Source organism: Lycorma delicatula, chromosome 13 (assembly GCF_047948215.1).
Source record: "Lycorma delicatula isolate Av1 chromosome 13, ASM4794821v1, whole genome shotgun sequence".
Lineage (NCBI taxonomy): Eukaryota > Metazoa > Arthropoda > Insecta > Hemiptera > Fulgoridae > Lycorma > Lycorma delicatula.
The window spans coordinates 25,835,414-25,860,152 of NC_134467.1; the positions used below are offsets into that span (position 1 = coordinate 25,835,414).

General features: G+C 28.3%; 1 protein-coding gene across 5 annotated transcripts in view; it reads left to right on the forward strand.

The window, feature by feature from the left end:
* Positions 1–11,092, forward strand: part of tn (tripartite motif containing protein thin) — a 285,381-nt gene extending 274,289 nt beyond the window's left edge. For 4 of the 5 annotated variants that reach the window (XM_075380953.1, XM_075380951.1, XM_075380954.1 and 1 more), the window contains 2 exons: positions 4,930–5,144; positions 8,318–11,092. In XM_075380953.1, the coding sequence (XP_075237068.1) occupies positions 4,930–5,144; positions 8,318–8,495 (393 nt within the window). In that variant the 3' untranslated portion in view covers positions 8,496–11,092. The remainder of the gene's footprint in view (positions 1–4,929; positions 5,145–8,317) is intronic. The other variant, XM_075380955.1, reaches the window with a different exon arrangement.
* The last annotated feature ends 13,647 nt before the right edge of the window (positions 11,093–24,739 follow it).

Sequence of the window (24,739 nt, forward strand, 5' to 3'; positions counted from 1 at the left end):
TATATATTCATATTTCATTATATAACTGTATAATCTCTTATTTAGGGGAGAAAACTTTTACTTAATTTTAAATAGGAGAATAATTAATTAAAAAATCGATATTTTAATGTAAATAAAATAAAAACCAGTATAAACACACATAAATGTTAATACAAAGTGTTATGTATATAATGAATGAGATGGTTTGTGCATTACTGTTGTAGTTCTTATTTTATTAGTTTTTATAATAATTAATATACTATAATTGCATTAATTTAATTATTATTTTAATGTTTGCTTTACTTTTTTTTTATTATGTAAATAAAAATGAATTAATAATACGTAAGTTGTACTTAGAACTTTAAGACAATTTATTGTTTCAATTTTTTGTTCTAAAAAAAAAATGCCAATTAAAAAATGTAGTATTACCTTTTACTACATTAACTTAATAGAAAATTCTAAAAGTTTAAATTTTTTTAAATAAATGTTTTATCTCATCGATACATAATAATACAATATAAAGTTGTCATATCTTTATAAGATGTAAAACAAGTTATAAAATAAAAAATATATGTGATTTTAAGTACATGTTGATTATTTAAATAAAAACACTTGAAATAACATTAAGGTTAATATATTAAAAAATTATAACAAAATAATAAATTTGGAAAGTGCTCTTGAAAATTATTTTGAGCACGTATTTATGTACATATTGAACAAGATGCAGGAATTGTACGTTTTTTGCTTTATACATTAATATTATTTAGAAATTCTTTGACAGAATAATATTATTGTTTTTGTAAAAGATTTTCTTTTAAGAAAACATATTGGTGGGATGATTTTTCAGATGGCTCGGTAATTTATTAAAAACAGTAAGAGAACCATAATAATTCTCATAATCTTTCTCATAAATCCTTGAGTTTTATGAAAACAGTTCTGTTGTTTGGTTGATAGAGATGAATATTGTTATTTTTTAAAAAATAAGTGATTAAGCATTTTAACAAATCAGCACATTCATGAATATAAACATAAGGAAAATTAATATATTTAATTTTCTATATATGTTTCTATATGATTCAGACTAATGAGCACCAGATAATGACCCAATAGCCCATTTTTGGTTCTTAAAAATTCATTCTGACTTTTTGAGGGACCTCTAAGAGATGATATTATGCTTTAGAAGGAAATTTACAGACATAATAAGTATTTAATAATGAAAATATGTTTAGCGTTTTATTAAGGCACTTCAAAACAAAACAGTACAGTTTGATTTTGTTAAAAAGGAATTCAATATGATCATCTTACGATAACTTCTAATAAAACACCCAGAAATTTTGCTGACAAGCAACAGAAATACTATTGTTACCATTAATAGGAATTCAATCTACATAATCAGCAAATTAAGAAAGTACAAGTATTATCTTAATTACTTATAAATAAGTTTCATTATTTTTTTTAAGTTTTTTTTTAATTGTAAAGTATGGATATCCCTGCAAAAAAATATTTGTTTATAAGAAATTCAACGAACCTTTGCCTTGATAAAAATTAAAAACAGAAATGAAGGAAAATAATGAAAAAATTTAGCACATGTTAAGACATTCTGGAATGTGGAAATACTTACTATTATTAATTTATGATATTTAATTAATTTTATTGAAAATTTATGAAAAAGTTCTTTAAGTATAAGAAGGACTTAGGATGTATACTTCTTCTTCTTCATTCTAGCGATTAGGTTGTCTAAATCTGTTCTGGTACCCATCGTTTTCTCACTCTCCCCATATCACTTCTTCCCACAGCTAAGGTAGCTGCTGGTATCCTCTCTCGTATCATTCTACACAAGTGGTTGCACTACCTTTGTGTATTCTGTTGTAAAATGGTTTACTGAAAACTCTCTTCGTATATCCTTATTTCATCTCTCCATGTGCAACCATATACACTAAATAAAACCCTCATCTCTATCGCCTGAATTCTGCTATCCAGTTTTTTGCTGTGTATCCAAGATTTGTTACTTTATAATAGAATGGGGATAGCTATTGTGTTGTAAAATTAATTTTGTATCGTTCAGTGTTTTATTTTTCAAATGCCTTTATATGTTCCACATATTTGATGAAATTTGCTACATTTTTCAAATGCATCATTTAGAATTTGTATGTTACATCACTCCCCAGATGTTTAAAATGCTTTACTTACTCCATCACCATTCCCTCAATCACTACCTGTGTATGTCTTGGTCACTTCCCTTTGAAGGCTATAATTTTAGTTTTAATTGGTGATAACCTTAAATTATATTATTTTCTAATCTTTTCCAACATAAATACTGCTTTCAGCAATTCGTTTTCATTTTCCTGTATCAAAACTTTATCATAGCATATATTAGAGTTTATCCAAGTGTCGGCTGAGAGCTGTATACCAGATTCAACCCACAATTTCCATGTATGCAACATGTCGTCAACATATAAATTAAATAGTGTCTGTAATATATAGCAACCCTATCAAACACCCTTATTTATTGGGATGGCCTTCGTTAGAGCATCGTCCATGTCAAGGACGTGGCATTAAGGACATTAGCTTCAAGGACATTCCGTTAGATGGAGCGCTTAACACAATCAAATGCTTCAATTAAATCGATGAATGCTTGTTTGTTTCAAGATTGTATTCTTTTCTCTTGGGTATTATTTGTTTTAAAGTAAAAAATTGCATCTGAACATGATCCCCTTCTGAAAGCCCATCTGATCTTCCAGCATTGGCTAATCACTTTATTCTTTACTCTTCCTTATGTTCTGTTAAAATATTCAAACAACAATAAAGCTTCGAATCATCAATATTTTTTTTCTTTTAAACTCAAATTCATCTTTTCAGTGAGATTTCTGGTTTTACCAGTCTCAGATTTTCTTCAGAAATCTTAGTTTCATTCTGTTAACTTATCAATAATTCATAACTATATGAGTGAGTTTAGTAACAAAAATAAATTTAAATACAGCTAACTTTGTCTTCCTGCTTATTTCTATCTTTCCATAAGCCTTAAGCGTAATTACTTTTGTAAACAAGATATATATGTTATTTAACGTTTTCATTTATTTTTACATCTTCACTAAACATTGCAGTCGAATATTGGAACTTTTTCATGAGTTCTAAATAATCTGTTTTTTGTAATACTTTCCTTCCTTGCTCACAGTCATTTTCATATCCTCTCTTATTTTTTATCTGTTTATTATACCGCATTATAACACTGGGCTGAAAATGGTTTTCTGAATCATACCATTAACAAAAACCAGTTCAGCAAATATTTCTGGTCTTTTTTTTTTAATTATTTAAGCTTGTTTCATCCTCGCTGATAATGTTCAGTTATATCACACATCAATATAACAAAAGAGATATGGTGACAATATCTCATTTTTGAAACTTTATTTTTCTGTTTAGCCTCTGGAACGACTGTAAGGTATTACTTACAGTAAATCAGAGGATGATATGTATGAATAATTGTAAATGAAGTGTAATCTTGTAGTCTCAAGTCGACCATTCCTGTGACTTGTGGTTTATTGAAATCCAACCACTAAAGAACACCGGTATCAACAATCCAGTATTCATATCCTTATAAAAGATTTGAACCTTAGAACTTTGAAATCAGTTGATTTGTAATGACAAGTTCACCACTAGACCAACCTGGTGGGTCCCCCTTCAGACCACCATATTTTTTTGTAATCTCTTTTGATTCTTTATTTACTGTTCTGACAAAATTCCTGTAGTTTTCTCTAGTATAAAGTATATATGCCTCAAATAGGTTCTCCAAACACACGTTATAATTCTACTCAAAGCTCTAGTTAAACACTTTTCCAAGTCCAAAAATTCAAGATGAATATTTTTCACATACATTACATGTTTCCCATTAATATTAAAATTATTTTTAATAATTATTACTCACCTTTATGTGTTTTATTACTGTACTCACTTTCATTAGCAATCACCTTATCATTTTCGTAATAATCTACCTCAGAAAAAAGATATATATTATTCGATAATGCAACCACGCCTAAACTATATCAAATTATATTTATTTCCTTAACTCTTCTTTCAGAATTCTGGAGAATATTATTTTAAAACACAAAGAAATGATATGACTGTTAAAATTTCCATATTCTCATACCTAATTAGTATAAATCAGTTTTTTAAATAAAAAAAAATATTCAAATAATCATTTAGTTACTAAATTTTAAAAGTTATTCTTATTTACAGGATAATTATGTTCCAGCGAATATTCTGTTTGATTATCATTAACAGTAAATCTTTTTCTTCTATATAGTTAATTTTTTTTTTTTCTAAGAAGTAACAAGTTTACACCTAATTACAGTCACTTTACAATAGACATATTTTGTAGCATTTTTAAAAATTCCAGTCTGGTTGGTATTTGAACCCAGAACCTTCCAGATGAAAGAAAAGACATTACCACTTTCCAACACGAAGATCAATGGAGTGAGTGACCTAAAATGAAAACATTCATAAAAAAAAAATTGTTTGTACATAGTATGAATGAAAATACAGAGTAAATGAATGGAAATTATTGAACACATTTTTTAAAGGGACAAGTGTGTACATGAAGGAATAAAGAAATAGTTCAGCAGATTTTACAAGCAATGCTATGAAGCATTAAGTGTTGTTCCCTTTTTACATTTCCATGCAAAATGATAAATTAGCAAATAATGTTGGCAGTGTGTGCTTTTACAAATGAAGAAGCTGTAGCTTTCTCTGTACATAGATATTCTATAATAATTTAAAAAATATATACGATTATATTAATGTAAATATCCAATATGTTTAAAATACAAAACCAAAATTTTTAACCAGAGGAATACTTAATATTTTTATATTTATAGATTATAATTTTGATTTTATTTTTTAAGTTTTTATTTCATTAACATTTGTCTCATTATAATTTTTTTATTTTCATTTTAGGGGAGTGGCAGTGGACGATCAGGGTTACATATTTGTCGGAGATTCCGGCAACAATCGGATACAGATATTCCAACCAGACGGTCAGTTCCTGAGAGCTTTCGGATGTTGGGGATCCGGGGACGCGGAATTCAAGGGACTGGAGGGAGTAGCAGTTATGTCCAACGGGAATACCCTAGCGTGCGACCGGGAAAATCATCGCATCCAAGTTTTTTGAGGTATTTTTCTTTTTGTAAGATTTACACATTTCTAATTCTAATTTATCTTCTTCCCATGTTGATTAATTCTGAATAGAATATTGTTTTCAAGTATTTAAAAGATACTTTTTAATATTATTTAAGATATAATTTTGTTATATGTAACAAATATTTTACAGATATTTCTTCTGATTGATGAATTTTATAAAATAAACAACAGACAATATTGTACATACACAAAGCAATCGTAAATAAACAGTCAGACTTATGATGTAGTGAAATTGGTTAGCCAAATTTTTGTATGAAATTTTTTTTTAAATTTAAAAAATAATATGTTTAAAGGCTTTATAATGTATTGTAATTTATGTTTCATTATATCAGAATAGTTACAAAACATGTTGAATCACAGTACAAAAATAATTTATATGTTTTATCTGACTTCTGTTGTCAACTATTCAATAAAAATTATATGCAAACATTACACTAGTGGTGAAGATTTCTCCATGAAGAGGAGGGTCACGAGCCAAAATCGTCAAAGTAAGTAAAAATGGATTAATGACTAAATATTTCCCATTTTATGAACTAAGAATACCCACTAATCATTGCATTAGTATGGGACAGGCTATTTAACAATATGAGAGTCTCTATTAGTTTGTTTTCTGCTAATGAAAGATCTTAAAGTGGAACCTCAAGTAGGAGAACTTCTGTTTCTTTAACACATACTGATTCTATGGAAAAAATATGATAATGTAGTAACGTATAATTATATTTTCAAAGGAAAGTGTATGGATTTCTTTTTAGAACAAGTTAACATTATGTGATATTTATTTATCACATAAAAAGCATAAAAGGAAATGCATTTCCTTTTGTTAATGTATATGTAACTAATAGAAATTATAAAATATGCTAAATCACTCATTGAAATACAATAATAAAAAAAACACCCAGTGTGTTATATACAATACAATAATAATTTGTTAAATACCCAACAACAATTTCAAAAAAATATGTTAATCTAGAAGTACCATTAAAATTAGATATTATTGACAATCTAATTTTAAAAAATCTGATATGGGCATCACATGACTTCCTTGTATGCCTATTAAATTACATATACATATTTTTTTATGAAAAGTTCATAAAATTTTATTTCATTAATAACTTCAGATTTTTTTTATTGTTATTATTGAATTATCATAAAGTTTTTTTACAGTCAGAGGTTAATAATTATTAATAAATCAATATATTTAAATTTAAAAAAAAGTAGATGAAGTCTGATGTGCCTTCCCCTTCTAAGATCCAAATATTTTATTAATTAAAATTTCATTTGGCTATGACTCTGCAACCAATGAAAATAAGTACCACTATGATATATTGTTGAAAATCTCTCAATGAGATCTTATTACTGCAGTTAAGAAAAAACCAAAATTCAGACCTTTTTGGATTTTGGGTTTTTGTCGATTGCAATCAAAAAGAGAGGTGCACAACTAGATGTTACAACACTCCTAAATCTACAATTTCAACATTCTACGACTAATTGTTTTTTTTGAGTTATGCGAGATATATATGTACATACGTTACGCTGAAACTAGTCTAAATGGATATTTCCATTGAAATCTGAAATTTTTCATGATCACAATACTCCATTACTTCGTACAAGGACCTAATTACAAATTTTAACAGGTTGTCATGTTAAAGGGCTAGTATTTTTTCACCTGCCACTTTGTAAATCTCATCCTCGTTGCTAAAATACCTGTGTTTCATGTAACTGAGTTTGTAATAGTAAAATAAAATTAAATATTTTATTCAAAAAGATCTTTTATATCCGTTAGATTTTAACTGTAATATTAGATTATACCCTAGCTTAATAAAAATCTACTGTTAATTTACAGCATTTATTTCTGATAAAATGTGACATACATGATGGTATTTCTCAATTATGTATGGTATGGAAAGAAATCAGGTTTAGTTTTAAAAATATTATCTACTAAATGATAAATTTTTCACCAGGCACTCTTCAAGACTTTCACCAAAGCTCTCATAAACATAACATAACATTATTGTATTATGACATCAATTTCCCAACTAAGTTCTTGTTAAGTTCATCCAAATTATATAAAAGATTTGGTCTGGAACCAAACTCAGTTGTGAGCAATATGTCTCCTTTAAAATTCAGGCTTTAGGAAATTTTGAAGCATGAAGAGGTAGAGGCTAGTTTCCACTGCTTCTCTATCATGTTTAGTGCTCTCTGATATCCAGACTAACCTTATTCTTTCTGTTGGTTTGCTTTATAGAGATGAACCTGTAGCTCTAAAGCTTTGCATCCATAACAAAATTGTGTTTATGAGATGAAACCCAATCTCTTTAATCTACATTAAAGTGTTGGCAGAATTGGTACTGGGTAGTAATTCAAGACTCATCATTTTTTTTAAAAACGAGACTATGATGAACAAATGATTCTCCATCCCTACTAAAATAATGCCATGTGGACAGTCAGTTCCACCCTTTTCCCTCCTCTACTCACAGCCTACGCTGTCAGCTGTGTGCTAATAAAAACTACCAGATTTTTATGCCACATTCTGTATAATTGTGCCGATAAGAATATTTATCATGTGGCTTCAAAACTCAACTCACTACTGCAAATTAAACATTCCTAAGAGTTTAGTAGTTTTTAGTTTGGATTTTCTAAACGAAATGCTAGAAAAATAGTGTTTATTTTTTATTCTTTGTTTAATATTATGTATTTGAAATACTTTTTTTTTATTAATGTTAAAAGATTTCTTTTTAATCCAAAACAAAATTTGTAAAACTGTTTTAAATCATGGTAAGAGATTCTCAGTTTATTTTTAAAATAAACTTGCAGTGTTAATGTATGGATAAAAGTAGCAAATTATATTAGATAGCTTTATTCGCACACTAGTAGCATCTGTTATCAACATATCAGGTTAGCAGATCCCCAATTTATTTAAAAAATTAAACTAAAACAAGTTTCTTTTTAATTTCACATTTAATTTAAGGAAACCTAATCCCCAAAAATCGATTTAAAAATTTCCAGAGTTCTCGCATACTAGGTACATGTTATGTGGAGGTCAGAGTATATTTCCTTTTTTTTAATTAGTGGTGTATGATCATAAAGAAAAAAAAATAATTTTACTAAATAATTATAAAATACATTTTATTTTTTATGTTTACAGAAGTGTGTCTACTGAATACAATTCATACGATTCGCTCCAGATGAAATTAATGAAATTATCTGCTACTGTGCGTCGACCAGTCCAGTTAAAGCGTACATTATCATCTGGTTCATCTAATGTCATTACATCATCTCAATTACAATTACAAATCGCTAATCGACGATTGTCATTGATTTAATTTTTTTTTAAACCGATAAATAAATACGATTCTGAATTATATTTCTCTTTTCTCTAACTAATTTGTATTTTTTTTTTCATTTCTTGTTTTCCTCTTGGTTTTTTCAAATTCTGTGAACTCATCATTTTGTAAATTTATTAAAATTTTTCAATATTACATTAAGATAAAACAGGTGTTCCTTGATTTCCATGATAATTTTTTTTTTTGTTAAAGTTTGCTATATAATTATTAATTACATCAAATTTAAAAGTGATCAATTTATTAAAAAGATATTTTGATGCTGGAGTAAACTATTCTAAAATAAATTATTATTAAATATATATAAACTTGACAGCCTTAATTTATTTTAAATTTTATTTTCATTATATAACTTTTACTTTTTTAATCATGTATAAAATTTTTAGCAATAAAACTAAATATTTTACTTCCTTTTGATCAAACAGAAAGATTTAGTTAGAATAAAAAATCAAGTTTTACAATTAATCATTAGTAAGTACAAATAGCATGCGCTGATCTGCACAGTGTTTTTAACTTACGTAATCGACAGAAATCAGTTTATTTTATATGGCGTTAGTCGTCTGTATTTAACTTATTTCACACATTTCAATTTCAGGCTGTTACTTCTTGAGATGTGCCAATCGATGGAGAATCATTAAATTGTAAGAAAATGCAGTTTATCATCTTATCCAAGACTGGATAAGATTTTTATTCATTAAATTATTTAAAAGAAAAAAATAATAATTGATGCTGATTGACACATGTAAATGAAAGGAATGCTTGTAAAATAAATCAAAACAATAAAATAATTATATATTCTAGTCAATATAAAATATTTTACCTTTGACTGATTAGAAAATAGTTATAAGGAGTTTTAAGAGGTACTAAATAAAATAAGAACATAAAATTTCTATTGTATTATAGCATAATATTGGCTCATTAATAATTATAACTTATATTGAGTTTATTTCTAGTCAGTCTCTATACGATTTAATTTAAAGTTTAAATGTAACAATAAACATATCCTTCAAGTATTTCCTTAGGAAACTTGATGAGATTTTTATTTGTTACATAAGAATTTTTTAGAGTACATAATTCTGATTATTATTAACAGTTAAAATACTGATTTGTAAACTAACCCTTCAATGCGGGATGACTTGTTTCTGCAAGTTGTGGTAGATTTTTCACCATATACGAATACCGCAAGGGCTCCCTTTATTTGATGGTTGAAATAATAATGGTTTATAACCACATGATAATATTTGTCAGCATACTACACTGTTATGTATGTTTTCATATTGTATATTATGTAAAAATAATTGAAAAGGAATTACAGCTGCTAAATGACTAATTTAATAATCTCCATTAGTCAGTCACAATAAAAGTTGTTTTATTTTTTTAGAACTACATTTTGTGGATAGTATATTTGGCTATTAAAATAATGATACAATTCACCATGCAAGACAAAAAACAAAACGTGTGTATTTTTTTTACAATTACTTTTTTTTTATTTATGAAAATATAAATTATTGTAAAATCAGAAATCAATGTAAGCATTAAAAACAAAAAAAAATTAATAAATCTGTTGCTAGATAAACTTAAATTATTTCAATCTAATTTCCAACCTCCGTAGCAGTTTTGTGTGGAAGGTTCTGAGTTCAAATCCCAGTTAGGCTTTGTACTTTTTCAAATGATGTAATGTTAATTTCTCAACATTAAGATATTAATAGGGAATAATAGAAGTAATTAGACATCAGCCTGCGGTTATTGAAATGATAAATAAATAACATGTGTTTAAGGATTATGATTTCAGCAGATTCTAAGTTGAAGGGTTAGATTTTAACTGTGTTATGGACATGGACAACAGTTTCGTTGAGTGCTAATTCCTGGAAAAATTAATGTTTTTTCTTTTTTTCATAAATATATTAGAGTATAATAAATAATCTTATAGTATTTTTCTTTCTTCTAGACCTTATTTTTACAAATATTGTACTGTGTAAAATAATTTTAAAAAAGACTACATAAATTATGTAATCTTGTATTATTCAAAAAATTTTCATTATGTAATTATTTATTTTGGAATGTAGAGAATAATTAATAAAAGAAGATATCACGTCAAAAAGTTTAATTATGTTTTTATTTAGCGGCAAAATACAGACTTGTAATGCTAACTAGTGTACAAAAAGGAAACTAACATTATTAGGACTAATTACAGTATTGAATTTTTTCATATTTATTACTAATATTGTAGCACTCAACTTTATAAAATAATCTTTAATTTCTGAATTTATCAGTTATAAAATACTATAAAAATACATTATTTATTTCCCATAGTAGTATTTATCTGTTTTAAATTACAATCAAATTGTTATTTAATTATTAAAAATATTTTAATAAATAAAATAATTTACTTTTTTATTAACTCCATTTGACTAATTTTTAATTTAAAAGTTTTATTATTATTATTGTAATTTGTTATTATTTTTAGCCATATAAGTACCTTATTTTGAAATAATAGTGTGGAATATTTACTATAATATGTTTGTTATTAAAATAAAAACTTTGAAAAAAATTGTTTAAATAAAAAAATAAGTAATAAATTTCCCAGAGTTTTTCCTTAACTATTCCATTTTTTTCTTCTTGTATTATATCATTTATGTAGGTATTTACATTATGATGTAATAAGCATAAACATAAAGCTTCATAAAGCTTGCATAACGATTATTTGTAATCTAAACCATTTTATGTCGCTATAAACAAAACAATGTCACTAGAATATAGGTAAAATTGGTTAGTCAAAACAGTGACAGATATGAAATTTTATCTATTGTGGTATTTAAATTAACCTGAACATAGTTATTATTAAACGAAACTTAATTTTATATTTGTTAAGTTTGAAATATCTAAGTGCTAATATATCTTTATTCTTAATCTATGTGATTTGTCATAGACCCAACTAGCATACTTTTCTTTTTTTTTCATTGGTGAGCTTGATGAAATGTGATAACAAACATGAAAATTATTAAATATGAAATTAATTTCAGTGTAAAAGAACCTTCTTTTTTGTAACAAATTTTCGGAGGTAATTAGCATCATTTTCTACAGTATTTTTACAAGTAGTACTTTTGAAATTAGTGCCCATCTTAAAGATATTGGGATGCCTAATCTTTTTAAGTACTAATAATTAACAATATAAGTATCATCTTAAAACAAATCAAGTATATTTTAAGTAACTAATTGATCAATTGATAATATAGAATGAATTTTGGTTAGGTATAGCCGATCACTGGTTATTCGGAACAGCTGTTTAATTGGGACAATTTTTTAAAAACAGAAACATTGATATAACTTATGTTAAATTTCACAAGTTTAATGACCCCAAATCTCACTTAAGAGACCCACAAGTTTGTATATTATTTACTTTACTCGTAAAATAATATAACTTTATTAGTAATGTAAGTTTTTTTAACCATTGTTTAGATGCTGTAGGGAGAAGACAAGAAATATAGATAGCCTAATTTTACTTGATTGGCTGAGTGGTTGAGACAATGAGTTACAGAAAGAATCAAGAAAGATTCTTTTGCTTGATAACTGTGCTGTACTTCCTAATGTAAATTTACAAAACATTCAAATTGAGTTTTTGCTACCGAATACAATTCAACCACTCGACATGGGAATAATAAAAAATTAACCTTTGTTTACCGAAATAAACCAGTAAACTCTATTTTACAAGAAACTGAAGATAAAATATTGACTTCTATTGCCTTAAAGACATCAGTATACAAGCCAGTTGTAAACAATTCATTTGATAGCTGATAACTGGGAAGAAATATAAAGTAGCACAATCTGAAATTGCTTTGAAAAATGTGATTTAAAAGTAAATGTTGATGATGCTGAAATAATCATTATCGAAGATCAGGCAAAGGCTTTTTGCAACAGCAGATTCAAAATTTTGAAGTTTTAAAAAATCAATGACAACATGGAATGCCACGATAAAAATGAAACTGGTGATGACGAAATAACTGGATTAAATTGAAGATGATGAAAATGAACCTGAAGTTAAACGCATAACTACAAGATGCAAAAAAAACAAATAAAGTACTGCTGAGTCCATTCATTGATGGACTAAAACAGTATTTTATGCAAGAAGGCAGTGAAGGAATCCCAATAGCAGAACTGTGAGTTTGTGCCAAATTTTTAGAATACCGAGTGATGAAAAAGAGATGATGACAGAGCGAAGTAAAATAATTTTTTTAAAAAGTTTAACCAACTAAAGATATTAAAGTACATATTTATATATTTTACTGACCATAAAAGACATTCATTAGCTTGACTTGTACTTCTCTTTTTTTATCGTGTGTTGTTCTTTTGTTGTTAGTATGTACTGCACTATATTTTTATATATATCTCCTTATTTTTTGGTTAATATTGCTTAATAGAACCAGCCGTTCAATTGGGCTGTATGGTCCTGGTACCAACGTGGTCCAATTTTCCACAATTCAATGTATTTCATCTGTGTCGGATTTGTTTGTTTAATGTGTTGTCTATCAAATGTAGTATGTTTATAGATTTCATTTGATTCAAATGAGTTGATTTCTGAGATAATAAACACATAAAAAACCAGATTTTGAAGCAATTGAACAATATGAAATTAACAAACATAATAAATTTGACAAAACTTGCACACCAAACAAATGTAAATTGATCAAATGTTTAAAGGAATAATCATTGTACTTTAAGAGTACAATAAAAAAGGAAGCAATATTTATTTTGGCTCCAAAGAACTATGGAAGAAAAAGTAACAATAATTTCAAAGCAAGACATTGAACAATTTTAAAACAATTTTTTTTTTTGTTTCTTTACCATAAATTAGATCATATCCATATTGTTAAGGACAATTTCTGTGATACAATTTTTTTGTAACCATTCAGAATTTTGATTGGATTAGAAGTAGAACATTTACAGGAACCAAATAGCAACAGTAATAATTGAAGAACATAAGAAAGAAACCGTAATAAGAAAGGGAGTCCGACAAGGATGTTCCCTATCATGTTACTTTTTAATCTTTACATGGAACTAGCAGTTAATGATGTTAAAGAACAATTTAGATTCGGAGTAACAGTACAAGGTGAAAAGATAAAGATGCTACGATTTGCTGATGATATAGTAATTCTAGCAAAGAGTAAAAAGGATTCAGAAGAAACAATGAACGGCATAGATGAAGTCCTACACAAGAACTAACGCATGAAAATAAACAAGAACAAAACAAAATAATGGCATGTAGTAGAAATAGCAAAGATGGACCACTGAATGTGAAAATAGGAGGAGAAAATATTATGGAGCTAGAAGAATTTTGTTATTTGGGAAGTAGAATTACTAAAGATGGACAAAGCAGGTATAAAATGCTGAATAGCACAGGCGAAACGAGCCTTCAGTCAGAAATATAATTTGTTTACATCAAAAATTAATTTAAATGTCAGGAAAAGATTTTTGAAAGTATATGTTTGGAGCGTTGCTTTATGGAAGTGAAACTTGGATGATCGGAGTATCTGAGAAGAAAAGATTAGAAGCTTTTGAAATGCGGTGCTACAGGAGAATGTTAAAAATCAGACAGGTGGATAAAGTGACAAATGAAGAGGTATTGCGGCAAATAGATGAAGAAAGAAGCATTTGGAAAAATATAGTTAAAAGAAGAGACAGACTTATAGGCCTCATACTAAGGCATCCTGGAATAGTCGCTTTAATATTGGAAGGACAGGTAGAAGGAAAAAATTGTGTAGGTAGGCCAAGTTTGGAATATGTAAAGCAAATTGTTAGGGATATAGGATCTAAGGGGTATACCGAAATGAAATGACTAGCACTAGATAGAGAATCTTTGAGAGCTGCATCAAACCAGTCAAATGATAAGACTAGAAAAATTGCTCAACACTGAAATTTTTACAGGTACTTAAGAGCCATTTTTGATCAGATTTTTTAAGAGATACAATTTGAAACTAGCTGTGAAAACCACTAAATACAACTGTTTTTCATAGTGTAGAGTTCCTTGTCAGTTTGAAGTTTATTAATCATTGGCTTTCCTTGGGGCTAGGATTTTCCTGAGGATCTTTATTATTTCACATTCAATTACTTGGGCATTGTCTTTTTAGTGGCCTGAGGCATTACTACATATAAGTACTGGGTCAGATGATGGTAGATCTTGGCATTGATGTTAATCCATTCTCTATTATAGATGTTTTGGATGAGTTCTAGTTTATTTGCTCAATCGTTCATTGCTTCTTTTTCAGAGATGTTGGTTTCTTCATACAGACATGGTTTCTCATAATTTATATAACGGGTGATACAAAAAGGAGTTCACAACTTTAAAAACATAAAAATGTATCGAGGTAACTTACAGATACAGTTGAGCTCTCATTTAATACAAAAACATATTAAGTTTGCCACCCCTCATTCCCTTTAATTCGACATGGGTTACATTTGTAATATGACTGCATTCCACCTGAAGTTGATTTCATTCGAGACTAGTGAACAAATCGCATGTTAATTCGAAGTCTTAGCTTAGTAAAGTAGTACATAAACTCAGTCTTTAATGAAATCTCACAAGCAGGGTTGCTAGTTTTTTTTGAAATGACATATCAGGGAGGGAAGAAAAAAATGCTTAATATAATACTGAACTGAAGGCACATGGCTCACACACTACAACATTTATTGTTAAACCTAACCTATTATTGTAATGAAGCGTTTCTAAAATTCAATTCATAATACTGAAGGCACACAAAAATTAAGAAGAAAATTTATAAAGGTTGAAATTGAAATGCACATTTTAGTTTTTTTAATTAAGATAAAACTAGATCTTTAAAATATGAACCATCAAAACAATTTTTTTTTTCGAAAAAACTAGAGTGCGATATGTGGCCAATCGGGAATTGGTGATTACATATCGGGAATACAGTTTCAATATCTGGAAAGTCCCGCCGATATCCGGACACCTGGCAACCATGCCCACAAAAAAAAAATCTGGTGAGATCAAATCTAGGAAGCGAGGTGGACATGTAATTGGGCCTTAACAACCGACCTCGTCTAACTGAGGAATTATAAATTATACTGTTTACGGTTGCTTTCTAGGAAAGGAACGGGCTGTACAGTCTTTGTTTGCTTAGATTACAAAAGACATTGACCTCAGCGCTATCACGAATGTGCTACACTTTCATGAATGTTTTCAATACCCCATATTTGACAGTTATAGTTGTTCACCTTGCCACTGATGTGAAACGACTCATCACTAAAAATGTATTGTCTGCAGTTTTATCCATCATTTCCACACAAAACTGTTGCCGAGCAACTTTATCGTCATCTGTAATATGTTGAACCGTAGTTTGGTTTCAAGTGCAACCGTTCACATAATACGCGCCCAGTCGTTTGTAGAATGCCATTATCACGCATGTATGGTTGATTTCTTCAGACTACATTCAAAGCTTTCTATGAGTTGTTTCACAGCAGCTTCATGGACGCGTGGGCGACCTGGTAATTTCGTATTTTTAGCAGAACAACCTGGCTCAACGAAGGTTTGGTGCCAAAAAAAAATGTCTATTAGCAGGCTCCCTACCGTATTCTCTACGAAAATTACATTGAATTTCTGTTGCTGACCACAAATTGTGAAACCAAAACACACAGCGAACATATTCCACACCAGCAAATGTATCTATTTTTGACAGCACTGGTGGCTGAATTCGGTGCTAATGAACTAAGTGAGTCAAACCTTTGTGTGTTTTGACATGAAATGAGATCTCAACCGAATCTGTAAGTTTTCTCAAGAAATTTTTATATGCATTCATTATGTATAGATGATTATGATATAGAAAAGTGAAATATTTTGAGAATTGATTCTAGAGCTTGAAATAAGAAATAAGTTCATATGAACATATGTCCGAAAATGCTTTGCTATGAGTTGCGGCTAGCGAAAACTTTCGCCCGGAACTAAAATCCGAGGGAAATTTTCTGTTTCCAGGTGAAATGAGGTCATATTGAAACTTTTAACGTTTTAAAGGCATTTTAATAGTTCTGAATTTTTACAAATTCTTAATGTTTTTCTCGTAAGTTTAGTTTCTTTTTCTTTTTGATAACAATTTTTTTTTTTGTTTTTTCTACGTACATTTTTTCATAACTAAATTTTAAACAAGTTCTGCTGATTAAATTTATGCATTTATTAGTCATTTAACAAAGATTGTACTTTAAACAAAACATACATTTTTGTCACCGAATTTTTCTGTTTTACCTCGGATATCATAAAAATTACGGAAGATACAATTTTTTTAACGTGTTTTGTTCGATTTTTCAGGTCGAAAAATATAAGAAACCAACTTTACTACTTATTTTAGCGCCTTAAAAATTTCAGCATGACATTTCACCGGATGATCCGAAATCCGGTTGAAATTTTTCGCTAGCTGTAAGAAGATAATAAAGCGTTTTCGTACATTTGTTTGTAAAAAATTGTTTCCTTACTTCAAGCTTGAGAGTCATTTCCAAAATTGTTTAAATGAATATTTCCTCCTGAATCACTCCATATATTTACATATACAGAGTGATTTTTCAAATTGCAAATCAGACTCTCGGGAGATGAATCATAGCCAAAAATAAGAAAAAAGGTTCATACAAACGTACACCAGAAAACGGTTTGTTGGCAAGTTTCGGCTCGCGAAACATTAGCCCTGCTTTCTGCTCTTTCTTTTAAATTAGTCTCACTTAGGTTTTAAGAAAAACAGTGTAAAAAAAAACACGAAAACGTTTTGTCGGAAAAATACACATTTTTAGGTTTGAAATAAAATAACATTATTAATTTACCAATTTACAATAAAACTTTCTAGTTAAATTTATAGAGAATTTAATCTGAGAAAATTGATGTAAATAATGTCTATTAAAATTATACAATTGAGACGTTCAAATTTAATTAGAAACAAAACACAAATGTATTGGAAAAGTGATATGATTTTAAACAGAATTATTTATATACAGATGCTAAAAATTATAAAAATAAATTTGAAAGACATCCTTCTAAAACATATTAAAAATTTCTATATTTTTATTGGTTGGTAATAACAGCTGATCAACAATTAAGGTTAGTGTCTAGCATTTGAATATTCATTTAATTGTTGTTTGTGCTCGTATTGTTCGGTCAATCATTTACAGTGGGTGGTACCGCAAATTTGTTTTCATTTGGAGAGTTGACAGACATGTTAATTTCTGGTAAAGTAATTAAAAATGGATTGGCTGCTGTGTGTGAATGAATACCGGGAAAATTATTCAGATCGAAGACAACCGGGTCGTAAAACTTAGAAGGTTTAGTATACTTATGTAAGCAAATGTATGTATACAGTAATTCCAAATTAGACGGCAATCTCTCGGGAGATGATTCTATGGCCAAAAATAAGAAAAAATTTCATATAAACATAGATCCAGATAACTGTTTGTTAGCAGTTTCAGCTCGCGAAACATTTAGCCTGCCTAAATGTTCCTTCTGTGAAATTAAACTGTACTAAAGTTCTTGTGGTACAAATCGACGAGGTAGATTTTTGCGTCTGGGGATGGACGAACAATATTGTATATGAAACAAAAATTCATTCTCATGAGAAATTAATTGTTCACATTATGGAAGCGGCTGAGCAACTTAGCACAGCTGTGAGAACCAAAAAGGGCAACAAAATCTAACGTGTGCCAAGAAATGTGTTGAAAATGGGGCGCTTATTCCTGAACATTTATTATAAACTGGTACATATAATGCACCTTGGTCTAGTGAACTGTTTCTAAATAAAATTCAAATTTTTCTAACTTGTTTTATTCAGCTTACACCATTTTGTTCAAAATGAAATCTCTACAAATGTTGTTTATAAGTTATTATGTGTTTATTGGCCATTTAACAAAGGTTTTTACATCAAACATAAAAACAGGCTTTTTACCCCAATTTATTGGTTTTCACCCAAAATTTCTCCAAAACATATTGCAGATACAGTTCTGAGATGTATTTTTGATGTTTTAGATCAAAAACCTAATTAGAAATAACCTAATAATAAGTAGAAAAAATCTTATTTCCTAATAAGAAATCAATAAAAATGCCAGTTATTTATCTTCTAAAAAATTTCAGTACAACCTCATTTCACCGGGGCATCTGAAATCAGATTGAATCTTAAAGCTGAAATGCTTTATTTGCCATAACTCGCAAATGAAGCATTTGTATCTGTATATCATATCAAATGTAAAATATTATGAAAATATATATATATTTTCATAGTATTTTTTTGGTTTAGCACACATGAAACTTATCCTTTTTGTTCATAACTAATTTCAGTAGCTGGTTATTAACTTGCAAGATGATGTTGAAGTTGAGACTTCTCAGGTTCGAATCCTGAAAAAGGTAATTGCTTTTACTTTTACTTGGGTTTGATACTAGATCATGGATAACAGAGTTTTATGGTTGTTTGATTTCAGTTTACCACATGTCTTAGGTATGATCTCCTGAGTCTGTACAGGACTATACCTCACTCAAACAAGGGATGTGGCTGCCAACAGGCCCCAAATCCAAAAAGCTGCATGGGATATCTGGAGACTTCCGGAATATTCATAAGAAAACCAACTGACCAACAAGCTTTCTGTCCAGCACAAGCAGTCTGTAATGAAACATAGTAAAATGTACATTATTCCTAATAACAGTTTACATGATCCATCCATCACTGTATTGCTTGAAGTAATTAAGATTAAACTTTTTGGAACAAAATAACCTGTAATTACTGAACAGAACTCTTCAAAAGAACAGTTTTCAAATAGATTATTGATGAAATGATATATGTTCAGAAAGTATTTGTCAATCAGCTATTTTAAACCTATGTCAGGGATGCTAACATAAGATTTTGATCTTTTTAATTAATCTTTTAATTTTCTTTTTTTTTATGTTTCTTTCCATGTTGAATATTCATGTTAATTCATTCAACTATATGACAAATTTTTTAATTTATATACTTTTAAGTTTTAGAATGTTTAAGTTTACGATATTAAAATTGAAATTTAATTTATCCTCTTAACTTCCAAATTAAATAAGTTCATTGTGTTAAATCTATATAATTCAAATTTATTGATCTACAAAATTAATGAAAAAAAAAGGTTATTTTGCACTGTTTATGTCAAAATAAATAAAATATTTAACACTTTAAATCATAAAACCTTCTTTATAGCAAATATAAACAAAATTGTTAATTAAGTTTTTATTACTAATAAAATAAACACCATTACCAAATAGAAATAGAAATTTATAAGTATATTTCCAGTAAAGCTTATATAAATTGAAATCAACTGATACTCAAAATTGTCTTAAAAAGATCTTTCTACAAAACTATATAAATAATTTTCTAAACTTAATTATAATCTAATAATATAAAAATAAAAAATACTACAAATGTTTTAATTAATCTTTTTTTGTTTATTTTAACTTATGGTAAGTTTTTTTTATAAATACTATGTATTTTTTTAGTTTATAGTTCCAGTTAAAGTATATATACATGCGCGTGTGTATGTATACTAGATGGTCATATATGTACTAGCCGTCTATTCAAGGGGCTCCGCCTCCTAGACCGTCGATGCATTTATTATCCACTTGGTTATGAGAATATTAAAAAATTTTTCAGATATTCATTAAATAAACATGAATTATTTATTTTTTCATAATTTATTTTATTTATTTATATATTCAACTATTCATTTTAATTAATCATTAGGATTAATTGTTGTTTCTTTAATGAATATCTTAAACCCCTAAGGGGGCTAGGGTCTCGAACTATGACTTAAAACTTTCCCTGGTATAATACAAATATATCAAGAAAATTTGAAATTATTCACTCAGTTTGTTCTTGTGTGATACTGTTGCAAACTAACAGACAGATCCACAAAATTAGTAACACAGGAAGACACAAATAAATTTATACTGGTTATGAAATCATTCCAGTTAATTACAATTCATAGTTTTCGTTTATTTCCTGTATTTTTTAATCTCGTTCTTTAAATTCTGTTTCTTTAATTTATGATTTAATCTTAATTTTATGCTTTTACAAATCTTCTACAAAAATTTACTTCAGTTGGCACAAAACCAATCCTTTTATTTACTGTCTATTTTTCTAACCCATGAAGCATCTCTCTTCTTAAGATGTCTTATAACTAATAAACTTTTTTCTATTATTTATACTCCCATTCTTTTCCTAACCTAACTTTTAAATTTTTCCTTTTTTTATGAATAATTTACCAATTTACTAGAATTTATCAAAGTTTATTTTCCTCTCCTACTTCAAATAAGAGTAGTGATTATTTATTTTATTAAAATACTAATAATGTTTGAATGAATGCTTTTTCAATATTTTATAAATTTATGTCTTTAATATACATTAGAATCGCCTATTAAAAAGTTTTATCAATTTAACATCAGTATTAACAATTCTGAAAAAGCTGCAAAGATTTATATAACTTCCTGGCTGGTCGAAGTTATGCAATTCATTTTTGAAATTCAATTTAATCATTTTATTCTCTTTGGAACTTGGGAGCTATCCTGTCAGGAAAGGGGTATTAAGTTATTTTAGTGATTTAATTGTTAAACAAATTTGTTTTGACCATTAAAAACTTGAAATTGTGAACAATTTTTATTTTTGTTTTGGGAGCTCCTATACTCAAGGAGAAGCATTCATGTAAAATTAATTTTTAAGAAAATAAATCTGTAAGTGGTGATTTAAAAAAAAGGACTTTTTTAATTTAATATAAAGGTACTTCTATAATTCTAAATAAACAATGTTGTAATTTTCTAGAAAGAAGGTGAACATTATTAGCTAATTTTTTTTTTTCAAGAAAACTAAGTAGTAGAGACTATCAAAAAATTAAAATTTTGACATCTTAAATGTAATGGGTAACTTGCAAGATGGTTAAATTTAAAACAAATAATTTTAAAGAAATTTAAAAAAATATTTTTTTTACCACAGACCATTAGAGTAAGATGGGCAAAAAAATATATAAAATAATTTTTTTTGGGGAGTGGTTGAATATTGAATAAAACCTTTTGATAATTTGTGATCTTGATAGAAAAATTTCAACTTTTGTAAGAAAAGGTTTTTGCTAAAGTATCCTGGTAAAGATTTGAAATTTTATTTTGGCCAAAACATCCCTTCCTCTTTTTCCAATTTTTGCATAAATTTGACACAATCCGCCCCCCCCTCAACAGAAGGTAGTACTTGTCTACAAAGTTTGAAGAAAATCTATCAGTGGGGTCCAAATTTATAAGACCAAATACAAAATTCCATCTGACAAAAATAGAGTTTTTAGGAGCATTGGAATAATTTTATCGCAGATTACTTACAATTTATTTAAATCTATATATATTTTTTTAAATATCTTCTCCTTAAGTCACAAAACTTAAAGACCTTTTTTTTTGGACCAATCTATATACTTTGTTGCTACAGCAGCATTTATCGCTATAGCTGAGAAAGTAAAAATTAAGATTAAAATGAAGAAGAAATTTTTCAGATGAATTAAAAAGTAAAAACATTCAAACCACAATCTTATTAAAAAAATATATTACTTGACCTAATATGAAAGCATTCAGTTAGTGAATTTGGTTCTAAAAGGTAAAGCAGAGAATAAAAAGAATAAAGACAAAGATTAAAATACAAAACAGTTTATTAAAGGCTTATAATGTTAGAGATAAAATGACAATTGAAATATAAAAAAATTATTTTTTAATTCTTAATTGCAATGACAGTATAAGAGCTACAAGATCATATTGAAATTAATCGATTGTTGCTTTTTTGCAACTATTTTGTAGTTTTATTATTGTCATTACTTTTCACTTTGTAACACTGTGGACTGGAAAGACTGAGTAAAGGTAAGATAAACTGATCAAGTGGGATAGCATTTGCTTATAGCTTGTTATATATATAAACGTATAATTTGTACATTTTCTTATACAATATTAATTTTTTGTACTTGCTCAATTTATTGGTTCTACATTGGTGAAACAACACAATATTTAATTTTTTTCTCGTTTTTGCTTAATCATGTCTATTTCTACCTTAATAACAAAAGTAACAACGTGGACTAGCTGTTTTCATACTAGCCGTTTAACAAACATTGACAAGATATACTGCAGGTACTACCTCCATTACATGCAGACTCTCCTATTGCACTTTGTAAAGACAATAATTAACTTAAAACTAGCAAAATTTAAATAAAATGAAATTGACATGTTACAAGTAGTATATAGTTAATTTACCACTAACATTAATTTAAGAGTTTAATATACTTAATATAAAATTGTGTAGGCAGGCAACATTTGGAATATGTAAAACAAATTGTTAGGGATGTAGGATGTAGGGGGTATACCGAAATGAAACATGTATTTATATATATATATAAAATTAATAATATTTTAACTCTCAGGAAAAATGCTACTTTTAGTAATACTTGAAAGAAAAATAGTTTTTTTTTTTTTCGTTTGGACCACCAGGATCATAATAAATAGCATTCTATTTCCTGTCCTTCCGTTAATTATTCTTTCTTTGTGATCCTTTCCTCTTTCTGCTGTTCATGCTAGTCTTTTTAAAATGTTCTGTTCCTCTGGGTTATGAGATCAATGTCCAGAAAAGAAATCTGTCCAGTGTATGTTCTGTTGATATCTTAAAGATCCTACTCGACTTCTAAAACCATTTGGTTTTAGTTTACCTCTTAAGTTAAATAATTGTTTTGTTAATCTACTGTTTTCAATTCTATACAGATATTTGTAAAATTTTAATCTTCTTTTTTTCAAAAGATGATCAATTTTCTCCCAGTTTTTGTAAAGATCTTTTCTAAATTTATAGATTCCTTCCCATAGAATTGGTCCATGAATTTTTATTAGTACCTTTCCACTTTTTCCAGTTACTTTTTTTGTTAAGAAATTCAAGCATTAGATCCATATGAAGCTGCTTATAAAAATAAGACTAGAAATAAAATATGTTAATACTTACAAATATCTGCCAAATACTGCAATAGTGTTGAATAATATTTCAATTTAATTAACTTTTAAACACTGTATTGAAAATATTAGTTTGCTTCTGACATCCACAACACCATGCGATACATACTTGCACAGCAGTCAAGACAGAAATCTCAAACAGTCACACCACTTACCAGTAGCCACCATCAGATGCACGACAGTATTTCCTCGACCTCATCGCACCCAGGCAACCCCCACATATACAGCCCCCATGCATACTCAGCTAAGAACCTGTCTGCCCCTGCGCCCTCCAGCACCATTCTCCTCTGTGGGACTCCTCATATAAATGCAGCTTCCTCATGACTGTCCTGATGAATCTTTTCACAGTTTTCCACTGTGTCTCACCTTGTAAGATGTGCTCACATCTTAGGTTGCTGAGCATCTCTCTACGCTCTATGGCGAATCACGGGCACAAAAAGCATACATGTTGGGGGGGGGGGTCTTCTACTTTGTACTCTGGGCAATTTTCAGACAGGTTGAGCCCAAATCTGTACAAATGAAGACCTGAATCCCCCATGACCTACCAGGAATTCTGTTAACTCAAAACTCAATGTGCCATGGGTCCTCCAGCACCACCCCCTGATGTCCCCAATAGAATAATAAAAAAAATTAAAGCTTGAATACTTTACTTTTTGACAGTATACTTAAGATTTCAAAATTCATCAAATTAAAAAAAAAAAAAAAATTAGTGGGAAGAAATATGAACGTTTTTCTTCGTATTCGATCAGGCGCATGGGAGAAATAAAATTTTTTCAGTAAACTGCATTAAAATTGGTTAAAAGTTTAAAACTTTCACCTTAATCTCTTTTCTTGTATGTCTTTACAGAATATTCCACTTTAAAGAGAAAAGGCCACTTTTGTCTTTATTGCTGCATATTTCCTGATCTATGCAATGTATTGATACAAATAAATATGAGAATTAAAGAGATTTGATGTAGCTTTAAAACAATAATTGCAATTATTATTTTTAATAGATTGTAAGTTTAACAATTTTGGAGGGTGTTAGCAAATTTTTGATTCTTAATGTGGACGGTGAGCGAAAAAGTTTAGAGAATCAATGCTCTATAGGCATGATTGGCAATATGGAGAAGAGAAGTCTGTGAAGGAAAATTAGTATACATTATCCTTACACATCCCCAAATAAATATCTTAAAGCTGACTTGTTCCATATTTGATTAGATTGTGTTGTTTATAA